Source organism: Heptranchias perlo, chromosome 11 (assembly GCF_035084215.1).
Source record: "Heptranchias perlo isolate sHepPer1 chromosome 11, sHepPer1.hap1, whole genome shotgun sequence".
Classification (NCBI taxonomy): Eukaryota; Metazoa; Chordata; class Chondrichthyes; order Hexanchiformes; family Hexanchidae; genus Heptranchias; species Heptranchias perlo.
This window is the reverse complement of record NC_090335.1, coordinates 58,516,464-58,532,849: the sequence shown is the minus strand read 5'-3', so window position 1 is coordinate 58,532,849 and position 16,386 is coordinate 58,516,464. Positions and strand designations below refer to the sequence as shown.

The 16,386-nt window shown below is 45.5% G+C and overlaps 1 protein-coding gene across 1 annotated transcript in view; it reads right to left on the bottom strand.

The window, feature by feature from the left end:
* LOC137326845 (proto-oncogene tyrosine-protein kinase ROS-like) overlaps positions 1-16,386 on the bottom strand; it is a 170,356-nt gene that overhangs the window by 130,601 nt on the left and 23,369 nt on the right. The window contains exons 4-7 of the mRNA XM_067992225.1: positions 12,696-12,722; positions 4,371-4,431; positions 2,054-2,202; positions 1,229-1,367 (exon numbers count right to left, since the gene is read on the bottom strand). Coding sequence (XP_067848326.1) covers positions 1,229-1,367; positions 2,054-2,202; positions 4,371-4,431; positions 12,696-12,722 — 376 coding nt within the window. The remainder of the gene's footprint in view (positions 1-1,228; positions 1,368-2,053; positions 2,203-4,370; positions 4,432-12,695; positions 12,723-16,386) is intronic.

Below are 16,386 nucleotides of genomic sequence, written 5' to 3'. Positions count from 1 at the left end.
ATGTTACTTGCCACTTATCAGCCCAAGCCTGGATGTTGTCCAAGTCTTTCTGAATGCAGGCACGGACTGCTTCATTGTCTGAGTAGTTGCGAATGGAACTGAACACTGCAATCATCAGCGAACATCCCCATTTCTGACCTTATGATGGAGGGAAGGTCATTGATGAAGCAGCTGAAGATGGTTGGGCCTAGGACACTGCCCTGAGGAACTCCTGTAGCAATGTCCTGGGGCTGAGATGATTGGCCTCCAATAACCACTACCGTCTTCCTTTGTGCTAGGTATGACTCCAGCCACTGGAGAGTTTACCCCCTGATTCCCATTGACTTCAATTTTACTAGGGCTCCTTGGTGCCACACTCGGTCAAATGCTGCCTTGATGTCAAGGAAAGTCACTCTCACCTCACCTCTGGAATTCAGCTCTTTTGTCCATGTTTGGACCAAGGCTGTAATGACGTCTGGAGCCGAGTGGTCCTGGCGGAACCCAAACTGAGCATCGGTGAGCAGGTTTTTGGTGAGTAAGTGCCGCTTGATAGCACTGTCGACGACACCTTCCATCACTTTGCTGATGATCGAGAGTAGACTGATAGGCTGGTAATTGGCCGGATTGGATTTGTCCTTTTTGTGGACAGGACATACCTGGGCAATTTTCCACATTGTCGGGTAGATGCCAGTGTTGTAGCTGTACTGGAACAGCTTGGCTAGAGGCGCAGCTAGTTCTGGAGCACAAGTCTTCAGCACTACAGCCGGGATGTTGTCGGGGCCCATAGCCTTTGCTGTATCCAGTGCACTCAGCCGTTTCTAGCATACTGCTATTAGAGTTCAGCTGGAATGAACTAAGTCACTGTTCAAGTTGAAAATCCAAGCTAGCCAAAGTAGACAAAATTTATAGTCTGGCTGTAAGCTGAGACAGATTACAGCCAGACTAAAAAAGGCCATGGCTTCTACACAGTCCAAGCATAGGTCTAAATATGGATAAGACTTATTCTTTAAAAGTAGCGTGAACATAGTTTAAGATGTAGGCTTACCCATCCAAGAGTTAAGAAAAAACTATAATGCAAAACTCTTCCAATATGCATCTGCCACCAAAAAATTAAAGACAAAACTCATTTGGCTCCTAAAACCTTTGCTGATATTTTACATAAACACAGAATTTTAAAACCAGTGCATCTTAGAAACAAGTCAATGGCATATCTTACTTATATCTATATATTCTTCTTAAAATAACATACCACCATATGGTTTGGTTCTGTATGAGTGACTTTCAGGTGAGTACTTATGTAGGCTGTCTGTTATTATCCACATCACTCTGAAGATGTACTCAGTGTATGGGTGCAATTTTGTGAGGTTGTATGTTGAATCTTTGACAACCTGCGCAAACAGAGGATCATTTATACAACAGAACAATAGCTTTAGAAAGTTTCCAAGAACAATGCTGGCACCAGATTTGGCTGTACTTTTACTGTCAAGTCACTCCAATTTTATGTTTGAGTTTATTTGTCCTTTAATATATATGTAAGGAAGCAAAAACAAAATTAGATTAAAAAAGGCAGTCATAAAAAGATAGAACATTAAGTTATGTAGCGTAAATGAATGAGCTGCATTTAAATACAGCACTGTCTCCCAATCCATTTTCTGCTGCATGCATTTTTTTATTTGATTGCATGGAGCACATTCACCTTCAAATACATATTTACAGTTTACTTGAATGGGACAACTCCATGCGCACCAGCAAATGTAAAATCTGTGTTGGAGGAGGGGAAAGGAAGACAGATAGTTATCTTCTATATCCTGCAACACATTTGCATGACACCCTGCTATCTGTAATTGAAGTATTCAATTACAAACCTGGAATTTTGGTTGTTACAATTCAATCAGATATTCAAACTTCAACTATCCAATCAACATGGATTTTCTATATCCACTATGTTAAGGTGCTTCTGGGGATAGTGGAAACTGTAGCTAATTTCAAATTTATATTCTGGTTTGTAGTGCAGACTCAAATTTTAAAGTACTCAAAAACAATGGACTTGTTATGGTCAATACTGAATACGTACTTCAGTGTAAATCCATTGCCCAGGTCGTTCTCTGTACCTCCACTGAAGAATGTATCTTACTGCTGATAAGTTTGCGAGTTCCCATTTTAAAAGAATGGATGTACTGTGTATTGCACTTGCCACTGGAAGACGAGGATCATTCAATGATTCTAATGATATACAAAGATAGGGTTAGATGAAGAAGGATGGAAGGAAGCTCGCATGGAGCATAAACGGTGGCATAGACCAGTTGAGCTGTAGATTCTATGTAATTCTATATAAGAAAATCACACTAATTACAGCATTTGAAATTATGAGGGGAAAAAACAATCACATTGATCACTTACCTGTAAATCTGAAAAACACTGTGAATAAAGTTTTGATATACTATAAGCAGGCTTAATACTAACCACAGAATCTTAATGAAAACGATCTTTTTACAACTGTTACTTCACAAATGATTTTGAAGCAAACCCAATCAGAAAGAATCTCCTTTCCCTCTACATCTATGAAGTAAAAGGAGTTTTTCGCTCTGATCCAGTTCTCACTATATGAATTGGTACTATACCATTTTCTTATGACGTATATTCAACAGTGTGGTGAATCACTGAACCATTACTGGTTGTTTAATGCAGGTGACTATTGGATCTACGCAGAAAATAATAAAACATACTGCCTAAACCTAATTACATTGAATAGTCAGTCAGTGATGAATGTTTATCAATGCCACATTAACCATAACTACATTTAAAGGAAAAGGCAAGTAGAAATGGGGAGAGGGGAAGAGAGAAGTAGTTACATGTTACAACCTGTGGCTGCCTAACTGACTCAGTGGTTAAATGCATCATATGGTGTGGTACTGGTACAAAGCCATATAGATCAAGAAGGTTTGAGTTGAGTTTGCTGATAAAAGCTGGGACAATGGTCAAAAGAACTACAACTGACCTCTGTGTCCCCCAAGTTAGGAAGGAGAGAAATCAGCCAGGGCTGTCACTCCTGTTGTTATCCAGTGACTCTAATTGGCCTGTTTCTGTGGTGTGGACTCTATGTAATTCTATAAGAAAGACACTAATTACAGCACTGTTACTGGAAGTTGGCTGAGGAAGGATTGAGCTTTACTGTGAAGATGCCATGGTTGCACAATCTGCTGATACTAACTGGAAATGGAAAAGGTGGTGGTGGTGGGGCAGGGGAAAGAGAAGAGAACTTGTTTTGCCAATATTTCCTGTACTCCCAAATAAACAAAAGTCATCTGAGACACTTTTTAAATGAAAAAAGCTAATGACCAGAATATACTCAAGCTAACGGTATAATACTTAATAGGGGGTTATATTCAACTGGCTGATTTTAATGAATTGTTGTGTTAATTCGCTCATCAGGTGCACTGGCAGTCCTCAGTCAAGAGAATTCAGCAAGCGGGCCTTAAAGCTGTTTCTCGCCAAATGCACAGAGTGGTATTTCCTACCTAGAATCTGTTTCATGCGCTGAGGCCTACGCCAAAATAAACTCATTAAGCCTTTCAAATTTATGTAAGTACATATAAAGGAACCATTGCTGCCACATCCTGAGTTTTTCACTAGGAATCTGCTAAAGTTGCTAAATATCCTTTTAAATGGATGTTGCATTGATGGCACATATAGCTATTTTGGAGATTTAACTCTTAAATTTGAATGGCATCATTAGCTATGCAGATTTGTTTTGCTGCAGGACTCACTTTTGATTTTTGTTTTTGCATTTTGCTCATTGCATTGGCCGGTTTTGGCCTAGTGTTTACATTTCATTGAATTTATTTGTGGTCATATAATTTTCCCCATCTCTGGCTTGTTGGCTGCTGCAATGTAAGTTGTTGTAGCTACAATTCAGAATGATGAGCATCTCACTGAATAGACTCTATCAGTTTGTTGTGGAAGAGGAGAATCTGAGATGGAATCAGAGGCTGGTCTATTTATACCCAAGGTGGACAGCAAACACCCACCCATAGAGATACTTAACCAAGAAGTACATGGTGCTAAAAATGCAAAATGGAAAAATGTTCTACTCCTGGCATTGACTTTCCCCACACTGGTACGGCATAAAAATTCAACCCCAACTACAACCACCTTTCCAAAAAGAAGAATGCTACAATAGGATAATGGGTATAAATATGACAAAAACACGAGGATAGCATGTGAATCAGATAGCATGGAATCAGAGACCTGCCTCTACCTCTAGAAATGTCCAACTATATGGGAAAAAAAACTAGTCTGAAGGGTATACATGTTACATACAAGTTCTTAGTATGAGTTGTTTAGAATGAGCATACAGTTCTGAGTCCAAATTTTAAATATTTCTTCTTTACCTATTATGTGGGAACCTAAAGAATCCTCAGCCTTCTTACAGCCAAATCGACAAAACTGTACCTGTAAGAAACACATAAATGGATGCTAGAAACATAGTAAAGCTCAGTAAATCAAAATAAAAATGAGTAAAGAAAGAACTTGCATTTATATAGCGCCTCAAGATATCCCAAAGTGCTTCACAGCAATTGAAATACTTCTGAAGTGTAGTCACTGTTGTAGGGAAACACAGCAGTCAATTTGCACAGCAAGGTCCCACAAGCAGCAATGAGATAAATGACCAGACACAGGGGGCTCGAATTTAGCAGGCCTGCGGGTTCCCAGCGGGTGGTCCTCCGGGAGCGTGGTCAACACGCTCGGCGAAATTAGTGGGTTGCCCACGCGATCGTAGCAGGCAACCCACTAATAGGAATCAATTACCTGCTCCTCCGGGGTCCACGGCGCTGGCCTGCGCATCGGTCGGGCTGCGCATGCGCAGTAGATCTGTCAGCTGGAGGCTCTCTAGTTAAAGGGGCAGTCCTCCACTGACAGATGCTGCAACCAATGGGACAAATTGCAGCATGGAGCAGCCCAGGGGGAAGGCTGCTCCCAGTTTAATGATGCCTCACCCCAGGTATCATCAGATGGGGTGAGGAGGAGGGGGAGGACACAGATCTTCCCCCCCGGCGGGCGGGAGGAAGCGGTCTGCCTCTGCCACCAAGAAGGCCTGGCTCGAGGTGGCAGAGGGGGTCACCTGCGCCACCAACATATCGCCCACCTGCATACAGTGCAGGAGGCGCTGCAATGACCGCAGTAGGTCAGCCGCAGTGAGAACACAAAGTCTTTCCCCTACACTCCATCTGCCACAACACTGCCCCCACCCCACATCTCCTTCGGCACCGCCAACACTATTCTGTCACATCACCCTTCATACCCACTCACACCCCATCCTCATCTTACCTCCACCTACTCACCTCGCCAGTACTCACCCTGCCACTAACACGCAACCCAATCCACATACAATCTCATTGCTCCATCCCACACTCACCCTCTCGTGCATCTCCCTCACGGCCAGCCTCACTCAACCTGCCACCACCTGTGCTGCAGCCACAGGGCATGCATCACATATGTGCAGTAGGCAGCGTAAGGCAAACGTCTCGTCAGCATGAAGGGGGTGCACAAGGGTGTCTGAGGGTTTGTCATGGGTGTTACCCATATTGAATTTCAGAGCAACAAACAGCACACATTATATTGACACCACCACTGCCATGTCTCCGCGAATCCTGTCCGTTGTGTCCAATAATGCCCGCTCCTGGGTATCACTATGAGGACCCACCACTGATGCCACCCATCATGTTACTGCAGAGTAGGTGCAGGTGTATTTGCAGGGCTCGTCCGCGCAGACGACTGAGAGACATCGGCGGTGTAGCCGGCTGCACCCTGGAAGGATGCGGAGGAGAAGGTGTGGAGGGCAGTGGTGACTTTGCCAGCGACAGGTAAGCAGTTGGTGCTGGGGCCAGCCAGGAGCAGCTCGGCATGGAAGAGGCTGCAGATCTCCACGACTACATGTCGAGCGAATCTGCGCCTCCCTCTGCACTGCTGCTCGGAGAGGTCCGGGGAGCTGCGCCTCGGTCTGTGGACCCTGTGGTGAGGGTAGTGCCCTCTGCGACGCGTCTCTCTCTGCGGTAGCCCTCCCTCCTGCTGTGCAGGTGGGCGTGCAACAACGCCGTGTTGGGGGGATCCACGTCTCTGCGGCGGACGGCGTGGACTGCGAGGCTGCTGGTGCTGGTCATACTCTTCGTCCTCCGAGGGTCTCCACACACCACCCAACTGGCAGGTGTTGGTCTGAGGGGTTGTGCAGGGTAGGTGTGTGGTTCCTCGGACTGGGGCTGCGGTTTCGTGTCGGTCTGTCCTCTGGCTTGGCGGGGGGTGGTGGAGGGCAGGGGTTGCCCTATGTGACGCGGTGGCCTCCTGCGTGGGTGAGGGCTCACCCCGTGGAGCGCACCTTGGCACCTGCCACAGGCTGCTGGCTGCAACACGCCTGGTTGGAGGGAGACTGTTTCCCCCAGTGTGGGAAACTCACTGCCTTGAACCTAAAATCCCACACTTCCTCTTTTGACAGCTGCTTCAGCTCATTAACTGACCACAACGAGCAAGGTAAGTACTCTCAAGTGGAACCCCGCTGGCTTTAATTTCCTGCGGGATTCCCACCAGCGGTCCTTCACGGCTCGACCTGCTCGGTGAGTGGTGGAACTACCGAGCCACTCTTGGTGATGGTGAAGTCACCCATCTAGAGTGCATTCTGTGTCCTTGCAACCCTCAGTGTTTCTACCATGTTGAAAACTACTTGGAAGAGTACTGATTCATCAGCTGGTAAAAGATGGTAATCAGCAGGAGGTTTCCTTGCCCATGTTTGACCTGAACCCTGAGACTTCATGGGGTCCAGAGTCAATGTTGAGGACCCTCTGCGCCACTCTCCCCAACTACATACCATTATGCCCCCACCTCTGGTGGGTCTGTCCTGCCCGTGGGAAAGGACATACCCAGGGATGGCAATGGAGGAGTCTGGGACTGGCTGATAGTCATATTCACAGAATCATACCCAAGTCATGCGGTTGCTTGACTAGTCTGGTGGATAGCTCTCCCAACATTTGCACCAGTCCCTACATGTTAGTGAGGTGGACTTTGCATGGTCGACTGGGCTGGATGTGCCTTTGTTGTGTCCTGATTCGATGCCAGGTGATGAAATTTCTTTCTAAAAACAGGAAAAATGGTGAAATTTAGGGGATAGCTATTTTTCATTGTGCCAGCTCAGTGGAAGTACTCTCGGCTCGGAGTCAGAAGGTTGTGGGTTCAAGTCCACTCCAGAAACTTAAGTACATAAGGTACTGGCCTTCTGATAAGTCAAAAGTATTTCACTGGCTGTGAAGCACATTGGGATGTATGGAGGATGTGAAAGGTGTTATATGAATGCAAATATCCTGATTCTTTTGTTCTGTTCAATGAAAGAAATAAAGAAAGATATGTTACATCCCACATTTCTTTCATTTACTCACTGGATCATTAGTGGACATAAGAATAAAATTGTTGAGGTAATTAGCATGAGTGAATACAGAATTTGCCATTTATCCAAGGCCACTGGTACAGTGAGTCACAACAGACAGATGGAACAAGAAGTGCTGCAAGCGATCAATGCTGAATTATGCAAAATAGTATTGCTAACCAACCACATACTGCATCAGTTAAAAGCAATCCTGTAGAATAAGACTGAACTTGTATCCAACATATTCAGAAACCTTGGTATAAACCCAATTTATTCATCACTCTTTCAAATCCTTCCCAAATCCACTTCAATGTACATAATCTGTCTTTACAACAAAATTGCCCAAGTGTAAAACTTCATCTAACCACAAATCAAATCTCCATCTAAATTATATTACTTTATAAAATTTCTTTAAACTGATCTTAAACAGAATAATGGCAACCAAAGTAAAGTTGCCCAACTATGCAAAAAAGGACTACTATAAGAACATACCCACTATTGCCTAAGATAATATTGTGAAACATATGATTGTCATGCATAAATGGTTTTGCAACAGTACTTTTATTTCTCCTAATCTAAGCTTCCTGTCACATAAAATAGCCAAAGTAGTTGTACTAACCAGTAGTCCCAGTTTTGATTCCTGGCCTTTGCTGGTTTTGACCAGACAGCAACTGGGGCACTATCTTAGGGAGAGATGCGGGGGGGGGGCGGGGGGCGGAAGGGGTGAGAAATCAACCAGTTTCCCATTCCTGATCATTATCCAGTCATTCCTGCTGGAACAAATGCACAGCTACTACAGTGGCGTCTACCCGACAATGTGGAAAATTGCCCAGGTATGTCCTGTCTACAAAAAGCAGGACAAATCCAATACGGCCAATTACCGCCCCATCAGTCTACTCTTAATCATCAGCAAAGTGATGGAAGGTGTCGTCGACAGTGCTATCAAGCAGCACTTACTCACCAATAACCTGCTCACCGATGCTCAGTTTGGGTTCCGCCAGGACCACTCGGCTCATTACAGCTTTGGTCCAAACATGGACAAAAGAGCTGAATTCCAGAGGTGAGGTGAGAGTGACTGCCCTTGACATCAAGGCAGCATTTGACCGAGTGTGGCACCAAGGAGCCCTAGTAAAATTGAGGTCAATGGGAATCAGGGGGAAAACTCTCCAGTGGCTGGAGTCATACCTAGCACAAAGGAAGGTGGTAGTAGTTGTTGGAGACCAATCATCTCAGCCCCAGGACATTGCTGCAGGAGTTCCTCAGGGCAGTGTCCTAGGCCCAACCATCTTCAACTGCTTCATCAATGAACTTCCCTCCATTATAAGGTCAGAAATGGGGATGTTCGCTAATGATTGCACAGTATTCAGTTCCATTCGCAACCCCTCAGATAATGAAGCAGTCCGTGCCCGCATGCAGCAAGACCTGGACAACATCCAGGCTTGAGCTGATAAGTGGCAAGTAACATTCATGCCAGACAAGTGCCAGGCAATGACCATCTCCAACAAGAGAGAATCTAACCACCTCCATATGACATTCAACGGCATTACCATCACCAAATCCCCCATCAACAACATCCTGGGGGTCACCACTGACCAGAAACTTAACTGGATTAGCCACATAAATACTGTGGCTGGGTATTCTGCGGCGAGTGACTCACCTCCTGACTCCCCAAAGCCATTCCACCATCTACAAGGCACAAGTCAGGAGTGTGATGGAATACTATCCACTTGCCTGGATGAGTGCAGCTCCAACAACACTCAAGAAGCTCGACACCATGCAGGACAAAGCAGCCCACTTGATTGGCACCCCACCACTGCCCTAAACATTCACTCTCTTCACCATCGGCACACTGTGGCTGCAGTGTGTACCATCCACAGGATGCACTGCAGCAACTCGCCAAGGCTTCTTTGACAGCACCTCCCAAACCCTCGACCTCTACCACCTAGAAGGACAAGGCCAGCAGGCACATGGGAACACCACCACCTGCACGTTTCCCTCCAAGTCACACACCATCCCGATTTGGAAATATATCGCCGTTCCTTCATCATCGCTGGGTCAAAATCCTGGAACTCCCTTCCTAACAGCACTGTGGGAGAACCTTCACCACACGGACTGCAGCGGTTCAAGAAGGCGGCTTACCACCACCTTCTCAAGGGCAATTAGGGATGGGCAATTAATGCTGGCCTCACCAGTGACGCCCACATCCCATGAACGAATAAAAAAAGTGTGAAAATTGGGTAACGCGCCCAGTGAAATCGGGCTGCTCCGCTGGCAATCACAGCCTAATTGAAGGTACTTACACGTGCTTCCGGGTTTCCTGTTGCAGACCTGCGCAGTGGGCGCACTGTGCACCCGCATCACAGGCTGTCAACAGAAGGAGCCCTATTTAAAGAGGCAGTCCTCCAATGCTCCTCCTGCAGCAAGGAATCATTTTGGCAGCATGTAGCAGGCCAGAGGCAAGGCTGCTCCGAGGCTTTCTGACTCCTCACTCCAGGTGCTGCTCGATGGGGTCAGGAGGAGGAGGGAAATGTTTTTCCCATCAGACGGGAGGAGGCCTCCTTGGTTCCTCTGCAACCAAGGAGTCCTGGCTCGAGGTGGCCGAGGAGGTCAGCAGCAGCAGCAATGTCGCCCGAACCTGGGTCCAGTGCAGGCTAACCAGGTCAGCCAAAGTGAGTATACTTACGCATTCTCCCACACTCCGTCTTCCACATCATCTCCACCACCACACAACTCCTTCTGCACTGCCACCACAACACTCTCGCATCACTCCTCACATCCACTCAACCATCATCCTCACCTTGCCTGCACTTACTCACCGCCCCAGTTCCCATTCAAACATTACCACACAACCCAATCCTCATACAATCTCATGGCTATGTCTCACACGCACCCTCCCATGCATCTCCCTCACGGTCACCCCACCCACACGAATGCATGCAGTGGGTCACTATGCAACCACCACCCAATCGCGCCTCTGTGTTTTGCCTTGATAGGAGAAGAGATGCCAGAAGGCCCAGGAGAGGGCAAGGACTGGAGGGTGCCCGCCACACCAGGTGGTCCTAACGGACGCGGAGCAGCAGGCAATAGAAATAAGCCGCACGCTGGTGTGCCTGTCCGTGGCGGACACCGAGGCTGGGAGCGCAGAAGCAGCTGGTGACAGAAATCTAACACTCAGCACTCACGATAGCGAATGATCTTAACATCACTTGGCATCTGCAGCACCTCAACATCCGTCCACATCCTGAATATTGCTTTCTGTTCTCTTGCAGGGCCATCTGCGAGCGCCGTGACTGCGAAGGGAGATTCCTCAGAGGACCTGCCGGCCTCTGAGGGGGCATCGTTACATCTGAGCCAGCCATCCATCAGTGCAGATACACACACCTCGGTGGCTCCCTGTCCTCAGTTAGTTGGGGTTGCACATGGTGAGTCACCACGCACACATGAGCACGAGCAGACCCTGGTGGCAGGGGCAGCCGTGGAGAGTCCGCATCGGTGGGAGCACTCTTCTCCAGGCTCTGCTCAGCTGGACCCAGATGCTGAACCCTGGGGGCCAGCCATGAAAAGGAGAGTCATCGAGGGCCAGCAGCACATTGCCGAGCTACTGGAACAGTTGCCACGTGCAATCTCCACAATCGTGCAGAGGATGGAGGAGTCCAACTCCTGTATGAGTGGAATACTGTCACAGGGATGTGAAGGCATCTCTGAGATAGTGTCGCGGGAATGTCTGCAATGGAGGGAAGACGAGCCTCCATCGAGCTTCAAGCACGGCTCAACAATGAGTCCATTCAGGCCCTGACAACGGCCGATTCAGGGTGAGCAACATTCTGCCGCCTTAAACAGGCTGACAGATACCTTACAACTGGCCTTCTAAGGCTTCACACAAGTCCTCCAAACTGTCATCCACCAGGGTGGAAGGAGTGATGTGGGCCTGGCCCAGGAGAGGGATGAGAAGTTGTTGGGGGCAGTGGTGACTTTGACAGCGACAGGTAAGATGATGATGCTCGGGCCAGCCGGGAGCAGCTCGGCATGAAGGAGGCTGCAGATGGTCACGACTACATGTCGAGTGATTCTGAGCCTCTGTGTGCACAGCTGCTCAGAGAGGTCCAGGAAGCTGAGCCTCGGTCTATAAACCCTATGGCAAGGGTAGTGCCTTCTGCGATGCATCTCTCTCTGTGGTTGCCCTCCCTCTTGCTGTGCAGGTGGATGTGTCACAGCACTATGTTTTGGAGCTCTACATGTCAGAGGTGGACAGTGTGGCCAGCGAGGCTGGTGATGCTGTTCGTCCTCCGATGAGGTCATGACTGCAGCTATGTCGGCCCCCATCCGGAAGATGTACGTTTGAGGGGGTCCGCAAGGTAGGTAAATGTGTCTGCACGTCGGAGTTGAGGTTCCAAGTTGGTGAATTTTAGTGTTAGGAGGAGGGTGGTGCAGTCCAAAGTTTGTCCAAAGTGACAGAGTGGCCTCCTGCAATGAGTGAGGGTCTCCCCACCACTGCCACCCCCCCCGCCACCTGTCAAGCGGACCGTTGCAGCTCCCACTGGCTGGTGGCTGCAACACATCTGTTTCAACTGGGAGTGTTTCCCCCAGCACGGGAAACACGCTCTGTTGACATGAAAATCCCACTCCTCCTAAAATATCCTCCCAATCAGGTCTGCAAATGACCTGAACTACGTAATTAATTGGTTTAAGTGGGATCCCACTGGCTGCTTGCATATCTAAGCGTGTCATTGGGGAACCCGGAAGTGGGCGGGTTGGAGCCGGGCTCCCGACCCGCCCCAGGAATCCCCAATTTTAGCAGCCCCTCTGCCACGAACGCACCCACTCGGTCATCCGAAAATTGGCCCCTTAGTACCTAGATTCAAACATGAAGAATGACCAATTGGGTGAGATACTGGAGAGCTGCCTATGCAGAAAATGGACAAAAAACATGCAAAATTCAAACAAGCATCAGTGTTATATGTCAGGAAGTATTACAGTCCAAAAGAACTGGGAGTGAGGGACTTACATACTAAGGCAGATGAGACTTATAATGGCGATGGATGGATTCTTAGAACATAAAGAAACTGTATAGGAATCTTCCGAGCAGTAAAAACAAGAGACATACAAAGGTTGGTTCACATTTAGCACTTGCCTAATGGTACACTTATGATATCCACAAATACTAACTGTGACAAGAGAGCGACATTAGAGAGAGACCAAAATGCAGCTGTAAAACCTAACTTAAATAAACTGTTCTTTTCGAGTTACTAATACAAATTACAAATAGAAGCTGCATTATAATATGCAAATTTCCGATGCTGCTTACCTCACATGTCTGATTGAAAGTTGAATCCTGGAAAATAATATCGAAAATTAGATAAGGAACTTATACTTTCACATCAGTTAGCTACTGAAAGCCTGCAAGAATCTACCAATAAAAGAACAAAATTGTGTAATTGAGTTTCATTGAGGTTGTGTGTGTTGTCTTATACTCCAAGCATACTGCAAATGTGAACAAAAGCACCTGAATTTCTACTCCATCTCAGTATATAACCAAAGGAGCCAATTGCTGTCATGACAATATTGAAATGATATCTTCTGCTCATTACCTGTAATAGTTATTCAGTTTATATGCAAAAAGAAATATGCCCTTGGAAAAATAGTGCTTCTAAATGATTGACTTGTGAGGAGATCCTTGCTTGTTCAACTGCATGTAACTTTGTGTAAGCCAGTGTTTTTTTAAAAAAGGTATATACGAATACAATTAACAAAGAACAGAAGCTATTCAATAAACACATTTAACATAGGTGCATATTTCCCACCCCCCTCAGTATTAGCTAATATTCAGTGAAGACTTGAAGAAAAAAAAAATTGGTCTCCAAGGAGACTGACAAACACATGTCCCTGAACTGTGAAGCAGACATGCTGAAAGACATCTTGCTGGCTGAAGTGCTACCAGCATATGTATACTAATCTTATTACTTAAAATGAATGTTCAGAAGGCTGAATGGAGGCTATCTGTAAATGAAATAGTAACAGACCAGGAGGAAACTATTAAGGATATCTATCTACCTTTAGTGGTATTCTCCAGTAAAGTTATGTTTCTCGAATATTAAATATATAGATTAATTCACTTCAAATAATAATAATTTACTCCACATTCTATGGCATTAAATAGATCATGCATCTGAAAAAAAGGGATGTCCATTGCTTTAAAAGAATTTCTGGCTATAACCCACACGATTTTTCTTTATCATTGACACAGCTACCAGTTCCTTGCATAAACTTCAGCAAGGAGATGATGTTGTTCCCATTCTCCTAATGACAGATTTGACAAATGAAAACATTCCCCTCTCACTATACTAGAAAATAGATGCAAAGGAAAAACTTTTCTTTTTCTACTGATGTATACAATGGTACATTGATTTTGTAGCACCAACCTTAGGTTAATAAAGTAGCAACATGTTTAGCAAAGGAAAGACTTACCTTTTCCAGATCCTTTTCCTAAACCAGATATTGCAGCCTGTTCTGCTAAGATCTACATGAAAATGGACATAATAGTACTCGAAAAAAGGTTGATTGCTTAACTATAATAGTAACCCTCAGCTTATTGTGATTATTATTGGAGTACCCAAGTAAAGAGTCAGTGCCTTCAGGAGAGATGGGGTGAAAGGTACTTTGTTTGGAGGGTCAGTTTATACAGGAGCCTGCTGAAGCAGCTGGTAGTAACTCACATTTAAACTGACAGCCAGACTCCAGAACAAGATATTAAAAGACTATATTAGATCACCCATACTGTTGCATACAGGAAGTCAAGACCAAGTGTAACCATCAGCTGAAGTAGGGTTGTAGAGAACAGGGGATAATTGGACCAGGGCATGCAGATGTAAGTTAACCCCATTTTATAGTGCTACATTATTTATAATTAAATAGCAAAACTTACGGCAATTTGGGAAGCAGAGAAGTAGGAGTTCATTAGAACACAGGGGTTTCACTAAACTACAGGTAGCGAAGCTGGGAGATGCAAAACTGTGGTGCTACTGCAGGAGGGTGCAGTCATAGTGTGACAAGTTTACATAGGCATTTTCCATTAAAAACATGGACACAGGTATTTATCATTGGAAAAAATTGAGACCAAAGTGCGACCAAAATTTTACTTCCTGTTGTCATGTCTTTTAGACAGGAAGTGAGCAGGGATTCAAGAATTGTAATATATAAATTACAGATATGACAGAAACTCACTTTTTATCACTGGGTTAAATGGATGGGAGTGAAGAGATATAGTTGAAATTATACTGGAACATATGCACCACATGTCGTGATCCTGAGAATTATACTGGATTGGATATCTGCTTCTATTTAGAGTATTAACTTGTTTCTTTTTGCTATTTGCCATTCAATCTAAATTTTCTTTTAAAACACAAAGGAAAAAGTTGCGCATGCATTCTGATCAAACTGAAATTGTCCCCCTTTCTTGTGAAACAGGAGCTGCAAGTAACCCAAAAGTTAGGCTAATGACAACCTCTCAATGGTTTTCACAGTTTTATAAATTTTGTGACGAACTGCTGCAAGAAAGAAGAAATGCATCCATAATCTGAGGTGATAACAACCACTAAAGGCACTATACAAGTGTAAGTAATGTAGAAAAAAATGTCCAATGCTCTTCAGAGAGGTGTAATCAGACAAAAATGGACGCTGAGCCAAAGAACCAGATTTTGGGGGGCGTGGGGGAAGTTGACCAAACACATGATCAAGAAGGTGTGTTTTAAGGAGGGTCTTAAAGGAGAGGAAGCTGGAGAGGTGGTGGGGTTTAGGGAGGGAACTTCAGAGTATGGGGCCTAGATAGCTGAAGGCACAACAGCCAATAGTGGGGCGAAGCAAGGGGGAGATGCACAAAAGGCGACAGTATTTGAAATGGAAAGTTCAGGAAACGATCATGGGGCCGGAGATAGGTAGAAGCAAGACCACAAAGGGATTTAAACACAAAGAGAATTTTAAATTGGGGGACTGACTAACAACAACAACAACTTGCATTTGTACAGTGCCTTTAACGTGATAAAACATCCCAAGGCGATTCACTGTAGCGTTACTAGACAACAAAATTGACACCGAGACAAAGAATGAGACATCAGAACAGGTGACCAAAAGCTAGGTCGAAGAGGTAGATCTTATGGAGCATCTTAAAGGAAAGAGAGGTGGAGAGGCAGAGAGGTTTACGAAGGGAATTCCAGAGCTTCGGACCTAGAAAGCTGAAGGCATGGCCACTAATGGTGGGGCAAAGGAAGTCGGAGATGCATTAGAGGCTAGAACTGGAGGAATGCAGAGGTCTTGGAGGGTTGTAGGGCTGGAGGAGGTTACAGAGATAGGGAGGGGTGAGGCCATGGAGGGATTTGAAAGCAAGGATGAGAATTTTAAATTTGAGGCATTGCTGGACCGGGAGTCAATGTGGGTCAGCGAGCACAGGGGTAATGGATGAATGGGACTTGGTGTGAGTTAGGATAAGGCAGGAGAGTTTTGGAGGAGCTTAAGTTTATCGAGGGTGGAAGATGGAAGGCTGGCCAAGACAGCATTGGAATTGTGTAGGTCAGTGAGGTCAGGGTCCTTTATAATCATTAATCCTATGACCTTCCAACACTGAAATTTCTCAAACTACCCAAGGAATCAATAAAGGATTACACAGATTTAAAAAACTCTTCTGCCAAAATAGTTAGTGCCCAGAGCCTTAGGGAAATGGCATCCCATGTGTTGGAGGAGTATACGGTCTGTCTCTGCAAGTGGTAAATGGTAGAATTTAGTTGTCCTCATTTCTTGAAAATCGTGTGCACATGAAGGTCGTCAAGGGTCTATTAATTTAGCAAGATGAGCCGTTGATAAGAAGGAACAATTTACTGGCCCCTGTGACTTTGCATCAACAGCTTCTCGCTGTACTGCACTGTTTAGGTATTAAAAACTACTGGGAAGAATGCCAAGCACATCTGTTCAAGCAAAGTTATCTGGAGAGCAACAAAACTATGGAT